Consider the following 13,017-nt stretch of genomic DNA (forward strand, 5'->3'; position numbering starts at 1 on the left):
AGAGTATAAAACATCACCAATCTCTCAAAGTAATAAGTTTGATCCATCTACAATCATTCAAATGATTCAAACTCAACAAGAGGGGGTAGATTAAGCTCAAGAAACTTCAATAGGTCTCACGGGTAGGAGTAGGAACCAAAGACAGCAAAACCATCTCCAAACCACCTCTCAGGTAAGAGCCAAATAAAGCAAACCGAGCTCCCAACTAGGGCCAAAACCAAGCCCAACAAGGCTAAAACAGGACCCAAGCATTGATATTAATTCAGGCTTTAATAGAAATTAAAATTTCAGCCACTTCTAAACAAATCGAAAATCAGTAAGAGCCCAAAGTGAGCCTCTTAAAGCTAGCAAAGAAAACTTCAACACCTCAACAAAAAGTCAACATCTCATGCTCCTGCAATGAAAGCCGAATGCCCACACAGCTCCAAAACCGAGCCATTACAAGCCAAAACTGAGTTTAAGAAGCACCAAAACCACACCCAACAATATTAAAATTCAGGCTTCCATAAAAAAAATAGAGTTATAGTCATTTCAAGCCAAAGCCGAGACTCCAAACCAAGCTAAAACTGAGCCCAACAAGGCTAAAACAAGACTCAAACATTGATACAAATTCAGGCTTTAATAGAAATTAAAGTCCCAGCCACCTTAAGGTAAGAACGAGCCATCCAAAGCCAAGGAACAACCTGCATGTCTAAATATTTCAAGCATGAAATCATTTCAACAAATATTTGAACAGGGGAGGTGCCTCACGAGGAGCTAAACGAAGCCCTCAAAACAAACTACAACACTTTCCAAATTAAATAAATTTTCTCATAGCATACATTTCAAGCAAGGGAAAGCCGCAGGAGCTAAACCCAGCCCCCACATATGTATAAAAAGTAAAGTGAACTCTCTAGCATTCATTTTAAGCAAGAGCAAGTCTTAAGATGCCAAAGCCGAAACCCCCTAACATGCATGAAAGACCCAATAAATTCTTCAATATCTCATGTTAAACGAAAGATAAATGAAAAGTTTCATAATACACATCCCAACATGTTTGCAAGAGGAGTAGAAATTATTCCAAAACCGTGCTTTAATTATCCAAATCGCTGCCGACATAAATATGATAGGATATATCCACCACCTTAAGCGAATATCCAAGTCTAATTTCTAACACATGCTCACATTTCATTCTTCACATGCGAATATCTCAAAAATATATGAAAGTAAAGTAAACTAGCATGCTGTACCATCCAACAAGGTCATGCTCGAAGGCTCGGCAGAGAGAAAACCGAAAGGAAACAGGGCACTGAGAAGGGGTGAAGAAGAGTACCTTCCTTTGATGCAAATTTAAAGCACCGCAACACCTGAAACCACCTCAAGGAGATGCTCTCACAGAAATCTCCTCCTAAACTTCTCCCACAACCAAAATCTCTACCCCTTTCTTTAGAAAACTTTTCAACAACCCCCAAAATTCCAAAAGAAACTGTGTTTATAGGCAGAGAAGAGAGGAGAAGAGAAAGAAGATCACCCCATCCACCTCGGTACTCGAATCAGACCAAAGAAGAAAATGACGCATTCCCTACTCACAGAAGGCGAAGCAACTGAAACATCTAGGACCAAGCGGCGAGCCTAGTGGCAGCGAGGAAAGTATCGGGAAGAAGAGAGAGTTTGTCATTCAAGTGTACCAGGGAACAAGCTTCCCAGAGTCAAATTATCAAGAAAAGGAGAAAAGGAAAACCACAGCTCGGGGAGACTGGCACGGCTTCGAGAAGGAGGGTCGCGGGCAGAAAATTTCAGGCAAGGACGAATGAGAAGTCAACTCTCTCTCGCGTGGAGGGGGAGGAGCTCAGTTGGCTCGATACCGAGAAAGGGAAAGGCCAGGCACGAGTACGGGAGAAGGATTTAACCATGTGTGTTGATCCCGACTGTTTCTATGCAACAGTATAACAATGTATGCAATTATATTCTCCACTTATCTTTCCTACTTTGCAACTACACCAAAAACTTGATCCAGAAGAAAATAAGAATTCTACTTTTTAATATATATATATATATATATATATATATAGATATACTAATTCATATGTGATTTACTCACGCGCGGCGTCGTAACAAAATGAGTGTTATGCTTAGGCAAAATCGACGTTCCGGACGCACCGGCACAGTCCGTTTTGTCATTTGGGGTCGCTTGGACGACGTCGTCGACAATCGGGCCAAAAACGCGTCAAAATTTAAATTTCACAAAATTTACACCCGTGATTCATCGTTTCAAAAGGTTTATTCGAGTCTTCGACAGGTAACAGTGCAAGCGATGACAGTGCAAGCGATGTAGTGCAAGCGATGTGAATTGTGGCGATCGAACGTGTCGATTCTCCGAATTGTAAGAATTTCTAATACGAAGCGGGTCCCGCTTCTAAGATTCTAAGATAGTCTAAGGGAGATCCCTAAGGCTAGATCCTAAACCCTAAGAGGAAGACTAGACCTCACCAAAAATGAGGTCAACATTTACTAAGGCCTACTATACGAAATTGTTGTTACCTGTGTCTATTTATATTGCTACTCTCTCCTTTCCATGTGTCGCCATAATCCAAAATATCTGAGGATTCAACTAGTTGGAGAAGGAATTAAGAATGTCCTCTACCTACTCATCTACAATGCTAATTTCTAGAACTCGCTCGGTCTCCTCAGACACATCTTCCGTATCCTCCTCACCACACACAAGAGCTCGGTTTTTACAATGTTGATTAATGTTGTATTTTTCATCACAACTAAAACACAGGCCTTTCTCTCTCTTCTCGTGCAATTCCGTTAGGGTGAGATTTCGGATGTGAAGTGGAGTAGGTCCCAAAGATGCACTTCCTCTTTGTGATTGAAGGAAATTTCTGACAACGGAATTAGGAACTATAGACTCCAATGTGTTGTTTTTGAACTGGTTTGTGCAACTCCATCGTCAAGAGACCGAAACACCTCACATTTCGGTATATGGACCAAATCCTCAATTTGCTCCTCAAACAATTGAGCTACAACAATAGCTTCGACCAGGGATAATCGCCAAGAAATCAGTAGTGTGCGACGAATTTCTTGCTTCAGTGCTGAAATAAAAAAGTTAAAAACATGGGTTCGGAGAGACGGTTCATGAGTGCTTCAACCTCAGCATGAAACTGAGAGACGGTTCCAGTTTGTATCATCTTCTATGTTCGACCAAAACGATCAAAGGATCATCATTAACCATAGCACCGAACAGTTTATGGAGTTCTTGGAGGAAGATTTCCCAGTTCAGAAGAGCTCTTCCTTTCTCCATCCATTGGTACTTGGTGGAAGGCTCGCCGCCAAGGTGGAAGGCAACCATAAGAAGTCTCATCTTAGGTGTCCATAAGATGGAGGGTGATAAATTTGCCAATCTTGTAAATCTAGTTCTCAACGTTACTACCATCAAATATGGGTATATCCAGACGCAGTGTTTTCAAAATGGAATTCAAACTCATCCGAGGAATTTTGCAAATGTTCTGAGTTCCTCAGGTCAACCAAAGCTCGGCGCTGGTATTGGCCTCGCCGGCTTGATGCCCCTTTTGGGGCTGCTAAAGCTGGTTCAGACAAGTCTCCATGGTGGCCTTGTTCTGCTCAAGGAGCAAGGTAAATTTCTCAACCTGCCCTTCAGCATGCTGCTTGAAACTTGCCTCCGTAGCCATCTCTTCATTCTTCATTGTGAGCAATTGAGCAACGAAAGCACAAATGGTACCAAATTGATAGAAGTGCACTCTTCAAGTTTGTGTCATTCTCTTCTCAAAGGAAACTTTACTAATAGCATAAAAATCCATTGCAGCTGATAAGTTCAATTTATAGTTCTTCTAACCTGGAAATTAAATTAAAAAATAAAAGAAATCAGAAAACTGTCAAATCTCTGAACAAAGATTAACAGAAAAACTGCTGAGAAGGTCCAAAAACTACTCAACAGCCTCAACGATCTCCATTCATCACAAAATCGGCAAATTTGCTTGTCATTTGCATACCCTCATCTCACATGCTGAGCTCTTCTCTGCTTCTGGAACCTCCCCACCTTCTGTGCTAAATTGTTGAGTTGAGCTTCTTTTGGAGCTGTCCTAAACTGGTTTTGGGCCTTAGCTTCCTCCACTTGGGCTGCAGGAAGAGCTCGACTGTTTAACCTCTGCTGGACCTCGCCTCCATCCAAAACCGCCCTTATTTCATTCCGTGTATTTGATTTATTTTAATTTCTTGGTTTTGCACACTATAAATAAAATTCAAGCTAAGTTTCATGTCTTCTCCCTGTCAAGTATGTTGAACAGCTGTATTATTTTTTCAAGCATTTGACCATAATCTCAAAATAACTGCTAGCTTTGTAGCTTAAAGTTGCTAATTCTTGTTTCATTTTGAAGTTGTTTAGCTTATTGTACTTTTGATGCAGTGACTCAGGCAGGTATTCAGAAACTTCGTCATGCATTGAAAATTCTGTCTGAAACTGAAAAACAACTAAGAACATCAACAAATCAGGCAACTTGGCTTACTGTGGCACTTCTACAATTTGGTGCTCAAGAACCTTCTCTCACTGATGTGCATGAATCTATGGAATGTTCGAAAGTGACTTTGCTTAGTGGTAAGAGTTAAAGTCTATTTGATTTGTTGTTCATTGTGATAGAAAGCTGAGCTAATTGAGCTGGTGATCTTAGTTTTTTTTATTATTTTTTGGAAATTTCTCCGTCTTTGCATTTGCAACTTTTTTCATTATCTTTTTTTCTTTAATTGGACAGACTGTGAGGCTTTGGATTCTTACTCAGCTAAAACAATTCAGAAGCAATTCATCTGCTATGGGTGTAACAAGCAGAACTGCCCCGGAAGACATTGCAATAGAGCAAAACTTGAAACCATTTGGAGAAGAGCTATGACAGTATTCCAGTCTGGTAAACTAAGGAGTTTTCTGCGGAAAGAAGGGAACTTGTCAGCATTACATTTCAGTGAAGGTAAAACACACGGACCTTTTTTATTATAATTTTGTTTGTAGTTAAAATAAATGGAGTTTCATTTCTTCTCCCTGTCATCTACTATTCCAGTCATGCACATATTAAATTGCTTTTAAATGTTAGATTAGCCAAGGCCTAACATTCTGATGATGATTATATTCACTTACTTTTATATATTCTTTGGAAATGCATCTGCTTTACAAATGTATTATTCACTTATGTGTGAGTGATTGCTTCAAGGGCAAATATTGCAATTAAATCTTTTTTTTTTATTTCAAATTTTGAAATTGGAGCTTGTTGGGAGAACTTATTTTTCATTTTAGTCTTCTGGATGCTATTGTATTCTTTGAGGAGGCTTTTTGGGCAATTTTTTCTGTTTTGATATTGGTTTTGCTGCTAAATTTTTGCTCAAATTTACTTAACCAAAAATTCTAGCAAAGGTTGTTTTGACTGGGTTGGTTGGCTTGTTTTTGTAATCTGCAATCTTCAAACGGGAAAAATTGTTGCAGGGGGTGATATTTTACTTCTTTTGGTTAGAGAAATAATTATCCTTTTCTTTTCATATCAGGATAAACATCATCGTGGATCTAGGGTTAATGCTAATCCAATAATTAAGCGCTTTTGTGTATGGGATTTTTGAAAGTTTTTTATTGACTAGTCGTTTCCATTAGATACGAATGTGCACAATATATTTTGCTATGATCAGTTTAGATTATTTTTTATCGAAGCTCTTATATGCATATGTTGGTTGTCTTCTTCATGAAATATATACATGTAAGACTCAAATATATAAAAGAACAATGACATTTTAAATACTTGTAAAGCTTCATCTTCAAAATTTTTGTCCTTGAATTAGCTAGGCTATTAAATTGAACTACAGTCTTCTCTAGAATTTTGAATGCAAGTTTTTCAGTATGTTGAACATTTAAATTAGTATCATTCCAATATGTAACCAAGTTAAACAAGTTAGATTTGTAATCATCAAAACACTAGAAAGTACCATCATAAGCTTTTTGGGGTTCACAATCTCCTACCATTGTATAGTAGTGATGGCATTCGCTAGGGAATAACCTGCAAATGATGCACTTCTTCAATGATAGTAGTGAACCAATGCTGATGATGCTCAAGCGCACAAAATTCTCTTTAATTGCAGGACGCAATATGACAAGATAATATAGATTGCTATTAAAAATTTTGCACAAAAGAATTGTGAAACTAACAGTTTCATTGTTGTTCTTGAATTGTTATCTTACTCTGGGTCATGTGCTAAAGCGCTTCTATCTTTCAAATTTTATTATGGCTATTGTTTTATTACTTTTTTCTAAATAGGACGCAATGGAGAAACACAATGGAGAAAAATGATTCATGTAGCCAACCCCACGTAGTGGGATTAAGGCTTTGTTGTTGTTGTTGTTGTTGTTGTTGTATTGTTTTATTACTTTTATAGTTTATATTGAAAGTTTCATTTCCTGATCTGGTATACCCTTCAATTTCAAGGCCTTGCAATTGCTACAATTGATTTTAATCATCCAGAACATGTTAGAAAGGCAGAGAAATCATGGAAATCAATTGCAAGTTCATTTCAGAATATATTGGGATGTTATGTAGAGATAAGAATAAAGCTCCTCTCCGCTTGCTACAAAAAGAACAGGAAATCATTTAGTTTGTTGAGCTGTTCTGGCAGAAAGCAAGAAAACTCCGAGGCAAGCATCATAGAGAAATGTACAATTGAAACGCCAACACAAAATGACTTCATTGATAAGAGATGCTCCTCTGATCATGATATTAGGTTTTCACCTCAAATCAATCTGCTGGAAGAGACTGCTCAAAGCAACAGCAGTAAGAAACCTACTCAGTCTATACAAATGCCAAAAGTATGCAACTCTGAGCTGAATTCGTCAAGAACTGTGGAAGAGGTAGCCTGTGATGGTATTGATGAAGCTGAAATTCGACCCAACTGTTTTACTGGGATCCTTGAGCGTCAAAAAAGATTACTTTCCACTGGTGCTTCTCATATAATCTGTTTAAATATATGTTCAGGTGGCAAATCAGATTTCTCTATGAGTAAGAAAGGAGTGGACAAAGCATACTTTTTAGCATATGATCCTTACAACTTGACCCCTGCATCAAATGCATTAATCACGTACAAGTCTGAGGAAGATAGAATGTAAGTAGATTGATGTGTGTGTGGGTACGATGTTAAAGAAAAAATGTGTGTATGTGCACGTTTACACATTTTTTCTTTAACATTGCTTGGATCATATGATTTCACTGCTTTGAATGACAGAAAAATTTTTGCTTGTTGATGCTTTTTGTAGAAAATAAATTTTGGGAGGAAAATTACTCTTTTTTTTTTAATAATTCACATGCAGGCTATATATATAGAGAGAAACTAATCCCTTCTGTTTGACAAACTTACCAATTTTATCTAGTCTAAATTAGGAAAGGAAATAATTCTGAAATAAAAAATAATGAAACATAAAAATAGGACAGGAATAAAGCTAAGAAAGTTGTTTTTAAAAATATCCCTAATCAAATCTTTCTATTATTATGTGAAGCAATCGGTGAACCCACCATGCAGATGAGCCGAACTTCTCAGCATTTTGCACTCTCCCTCAAGCTGGGTCATATGTTGTAGATATCAAGTTTTTTATTGAACTTTGAGAAGGTGCTTAAAGGAAGGGCTTTGGTGAAGACATCACGCCTTGTTAGCTTATCTATATGATTCCATCGTTAACCTTTTTTAGGGATAAACTGTCTATCAATTTCAATATGTTTGGTCTTATCATGATGCATTCGATTCTTGATTGCACTGATGGCTATTTGACCGTCACAAAACATCTGTATAGGGCAATTGGAGGTGCACTCAAGTTCTTTTAATAATTTTTGAATCCAAATCCCTTCACTGATTCTTAAGGCGAGTGCCCTGTACTCTGATTCAGTGCTGCTTCTATATACGTCAACGTGCTTCTTACTTCTCCATGTAACTAGATTTACCCATAAATTGGAGCAATAATTTTTGTTGGACATTCTATCATTGAGTTTCCAAGCTCAACTTGTATCATTGTAGACTTCTACCTTTATGTTTTTGTTTTCTTAAAAAATAATTCATAATTAGGAGTCTTCTTGAGAATCTCTGAATTATGTACACCATCTCCAAATGCTATTCATTTTTTTTATTCATGTGTTGATTCAATGTTGTCAGAGTATGCAATATTTAATCGCTCATGTAACAAGTAAATGAATTTTTCAACTAATCTTTGATATTTTCCCTTATTCATTGATATGCTTTCTTCTTCTTTATTGGACTTATTGTTGGGAACCATTAAAGAATCAGAAAGTTTGCATCCAATCATATGTTTCCTTTAGTAGATCTAGGATGTAATTCCTCTTGTGATATAATTTCTTGGATCTTGCTACCTCCATACCTATAAAATATTTTATGGTTCTTAGTTATTTGATTTCAAACTCAATGATAAGAACTTCTTTGATCTTGAGAATATCTTTTTAATTCTCACCAATGTGTATCATATCACCCACATATATTATCAGTACAACAATCTTACCTCTTTGAGCATGTTTTATAAATTAATTATGATCAATTTGACCTCTTGAATATTTATTAGATCTCTTAGTTTTCGCAAACCTTTCAAACCATACTCTTGGTGATTGCTTAAGCCCATATAGAGACTTCCTGAGTTTGCATACTTGGTGTTTGTTGGAATCATTCTCAAGTCATGGTGATATATCCATACCCGCTTCTTCCAAATCCCCGTTCAAGAATACATTTTTTATGTTGTTAAGTTGATGCAGTTCCCATTCTTTGTTAACTGTCACCAAAATGAGATTTCGAATAGTGTCGAGTTTTACAATTTGTGTGAATATCTCCTTATAGTTAATTCCATAGGTTTGAGTGAAAACTCTTACAAGTCTGGGTTTGAATTTCTTAATACTCTATCAACTTTGTATTTGATCTTGAACACCCATTTATATCAAAATTTCTTATATTGAGAGAGTTTTATAGGAATTCAAGTGTAATTATGCTCAGTGCTAGAATCTCCTTTTTAACTGCTTCCTCTATTTTGGAATTTTCAAAAGCTTCATAAATGGATTTAGAAATATGCACATTATCAATGTTTTAAACAAAAGCTTTGTAGAATGAGGATAGCTTTTCATAAGCTACATACTTCTGAATTGAATATCTAATGCAATTTTCCTTTTCTCCATCGGAAGAGGAGATAACTCTTGAGTGCTAGACACATGACCTTAAACCTCAAGTGAATGCAGAGCCCAATTTTGGTTTGAGTAGCTATGTCCATGCAACTTGTCTTCCACTTGCTTAATATTTTTCTTCATTATTGTTTACGCATGAAGTTTTTTGTTGTAGACTTCAACTTGGGTTGGTTGAATTGGTTGGATATCCTCATCCAGGATAAGAGGGCTAGTTGGAGTAGGTGGTGAGGCTGTGTAGGTGTCGTCAAGTGCATTTTAAAATTGTTGTTCATTTGCGCTCTCTCGTTGAACATCAGATTTGAGGTAGTCGGATTTATTTAAAAAAAAAATGTGACATCAATGGGGTTGTAGTATTTTCTGATAACATTAGAGTAACACTTATACTCATTTTTTATTGGAGGCATAACCAAGAAAAAAGAATTTGATAGATGTAGGGTCAAATTCTTTGTGATTTAAAAAATGGATGTGAACAAAGGATACACACCCAAAGATTTTAAGCGATATAGTAGAAGAGAAAACTCTGATACGAGGATAGGTAACAATTAAAATATAATGAGGTGTTTTGAAGTTAAATACCTTATTAGGCATTCTATTGATAAGGTATATTGCAGTGAGAACTGTTTTCCCCCAAAAATATTTCAAAACTTGATGTCAAATCATAATTGAGCTGGATAACTCAAGGAGATGCATGTCTAATTGTGGAACATATAAAACAAAGGAAGGAAATATCCTTAGAAAACTCCACATCTTTTTTTTCCAACGATTTTTTAGTGTAATCCATCTTTAAGTCTGATTGATCTGGATGTAGAAGCCTCTTAATAGTTGACTAGAGCATTGAGAAAGATATATTACCTTCGTATGTCATTAGGTTGATGTGATATTCAGGAACCTTCAGATTAAAACTAGATGTCTTCATCATGTACTTGTTCATAAATGCCATGTGTATTTAGGGTTGCTTCTAGGAGTTGCCTACTGCATCTACTGGTAGAGGTTTGGTTGTTGCATGGAGTAAAACTGGCTATTGATGATGTTGTTCTTATTGCTGCTCTAAGATAGGAGAACTCAGGTGAAGAAGGTGTCTGTAGAGAGAAATCAGTGGAGGATTGCTGCTAGGAAGTTTCTAGCAACAATAATTGAACAGATGAGATCTTGCAGGGAGAATTCCGGTGCGAGGAAGAGGTGGGGCTCTAGAGTAGGGCTTATAGTTTGGATGAATGGGTTCTAATAGAGGGCCTGCAACAGGAAGATTTCAACTGCAGGGAGAGTTTTGGTGGCAAAGGAAAACATTGATGGGACTGTAGTAAGAAATACAAGTGCAGAGAAGGGCAATTGAGGGCCTGCAAGCAGAGATATGGCAGCAGGAGAATGCTAGCCTTGCTTTGTGGACTAGAAGATGAGGTCGATTCATTTGAACAACCATGACGATGATGTCATTGCTGGAAGATATTCAAAATAGTCTCAGGCAAGCTTGATGCAGATCATGATTGTTAGAAATCAAGGTTTCTGTGTCATTGAATTGTCACGATCTAGCCTGATAGCATAGAATTAACTAAGTCAAGAATTGTTGTCGGATTGGGCAAACATTTAAATAATTATCCACAAATTTATAGAATTTTCTATTATATAAAAGTGCCACTAAAATTCACTAAGTGAAGTAAAACACATCATCCTGAAACAACATTATTTAAAGGTATCTCAAACCAGTGTTGAACAGTATATTACTATATGAAGGAGACAGTACAAAGAAAATATTATCATAAATACTTAGCAGCGGTGGTCTTTCTGTAAAGCAATTCTCTCCTACCAAACATTTCAACCTACGACTTTTTATTTTTCTGAAAGAAATTATTAATTTTAACAATAAGTTTGACTTAGTGAGCAATTATAATCTTAATATACATTAAATTGTTATGTCAATGTTATGCATAAACGATTAAAAGAAGATACAATTCATTATTTTATAAAACTGTTAATTTTCACTTTAGTTTTTTTTCTTTCCATTTCACTTTTATTTATCCTTTTAAACATTTTAGGTCTTAATGAAACTACCATTTTTCTCAAAGGTATCCTAAAAAATGTATGCGAAGATATCCTCAAAAAATTGTACCCGTATTTACCCTACAAAATTGCACCTAAGATAAACCTTTATCATTTTCTTTAACGTACAAGGGTATATTGCATCCTCTGCCAGTATCATCTAGGGGTAATCCTGTATGACTTATCTTTTATATTTCATTTCATATCAATTTAATATTCATTAAAATATACCTTCATATGTCTATTTTTTTCCTCTCATTTGTGATATAATTCCATACTTTCAAAATGCCAGACATGGATGAAATATTGATTTTCCACCATCTAATGAACCACTTAATAAAATATTAATTTAATGCATAAATAAAAATAATTACTCACATTTTTAAGCTTGCTTTTCTCACTGAATCTCTAATCTCTAACCGTCTAAGCTCAAAAGCCGAACCTAAATTGTTGTTAAACATTAATATTTTTTATTTGATATTAATTCTAAATTAAGTAAATTAAATTTTAATTTTTTAAAAAAAAAACATACATTATCTTTTAAAATGCTTTGTCCTTCGATCTTGAAATTGAATTTTCCTTCAATTTCTTCCTGATCTATGTGTGTTTATGATTAACATTAAATGAATAAATATATATATAATATAATTTAATCATTAAATTATAATCCAAACTATTTTACCTTATATACTGTTTGGATGCCCTAACATCACGCACGAACGCTCTCCTCTCAACAGAGTCAAATATATCCTTTTTCATTTTCCTCCCTTCGGTTTATGCTTCACCCAGTGGAATCCTCCTCTTATTATCTCCCATTGTCTCTCGCTCGCTTGTCTCTTTTGCATGAGGGAAGTGCGGAGCGTTCGTTAGCATTTTCTGTGAGGTGGTGTGACTCTATTATAATATGTACCATTTTACCTTATATATTATTCGGATGCCCTAACATCACGCACGAAAGCTCTCCTCTCAACAGAGCCAATATATCATTTTTCATCTTCCTCCCTTCGATTTAGGCTTGACCCAGTGGAATTCCTCATCTCAATCTCTTCCGTTGTCTCTCGCTCGTTTCTCTATTTTGAATGAGGAGAAGTGTGGAGCGTTTGTTATAATTTCTTGTGAGGGGTGCGACTATAACTGCCAAAACTGTATTTTATTTGTCTTTCTTTTTAAATTTTAAAATTCAGTTATTTCATGAATCAGATGAAGTAACGAACGTTCAAAGCAAAGGGTTTCTGTGTCATTCAAAGGAGATGAAGTAGCAGACGATCAACACCCTAACAAATTCAACCCAAACTTGGCGAACGAGACTCTGATACCATTTGTACTAGCCCGAACGCTTACCCATCGAGTTATTTTCCAGTTTGGTTTGATGAGCTCATAATTTTTACCCATGGGTGCAACTTCCCTAGAGAGCACATATTAAAGAAGTGCTCCTGCACGAGCATGCTTAACTTTGTAGTTTCTGATAAATTTCTAAACATTAAGCCAAAATGTTCCTCAATGTTTAGTGGTTCAACTTGATTATACTTAAGGGGTTTGACAATCTTTTGTATTTAAGTAACTAAAACCAAAATCATCAACTAAGTAGATAGGATTCTAATGGTGGCCCCTACAGATTCAAGAGGTGGCTCCCACAATGTAGCACTTTATCCCATCTTTGGTTCACAAAGTGGTTCCAATGGTGTAGTACTTTGTTCTGTTTGAGACTTAGTTCTTATCTTTAGACTTGTGTAATGCTCGGATACCATGTAGAAAATAAACTTGAGGAAACATACATTTTTTTGAAAGT

General features: G+C 36.1%; 1 protein-coding gene across 5 annotated transcripts in view; it reads left to right on the forward strand.

The window, feature by feature from the left end:
* Positions 1-13,017, forward strand: part of LOC110019734 (protein STICHEL-like 2) — a 56,206-nt gene that overhangs the window by 27,792 nt on the left and 15,397 nt on the right. For all 5 annotated transcript variants that reach the window (XM_020717528.1, XM_020717529.1, XM_020717531.1 and 2 more), the window contains exons 4-6: positions 4,406-4,594; positions 4,749-4,958; positions 6,456-7,125. In XM_020717528.1, the coding sequence (XP_020573187.1) occupies positions 4,406-4,594; positions 4,749-4,958; positions 6,456-7,125 (1,069 nt within the window). The remainder of the gene's footprint in view (positions 1-4,405; positions 4,595-4,748; positions 4,959-6,455; positions 7,126-13,017) is intronic.

This window comes from Phalaenopsis equestris, unplaced genomic scaffold (assembly GCF_001263595.1).
Source record: "Phalaenopsis equestris unplaced genomic scaffold, ASM126359v1 Scaffold000075, whole genome shotgun sequence".
NCBI lineage: Eukaryota > Viridiplantae > Streptophyta > Magnoliopsida > Asparagales > Orchidaceae > Phalaenopsis > Phalaenopsis equestris.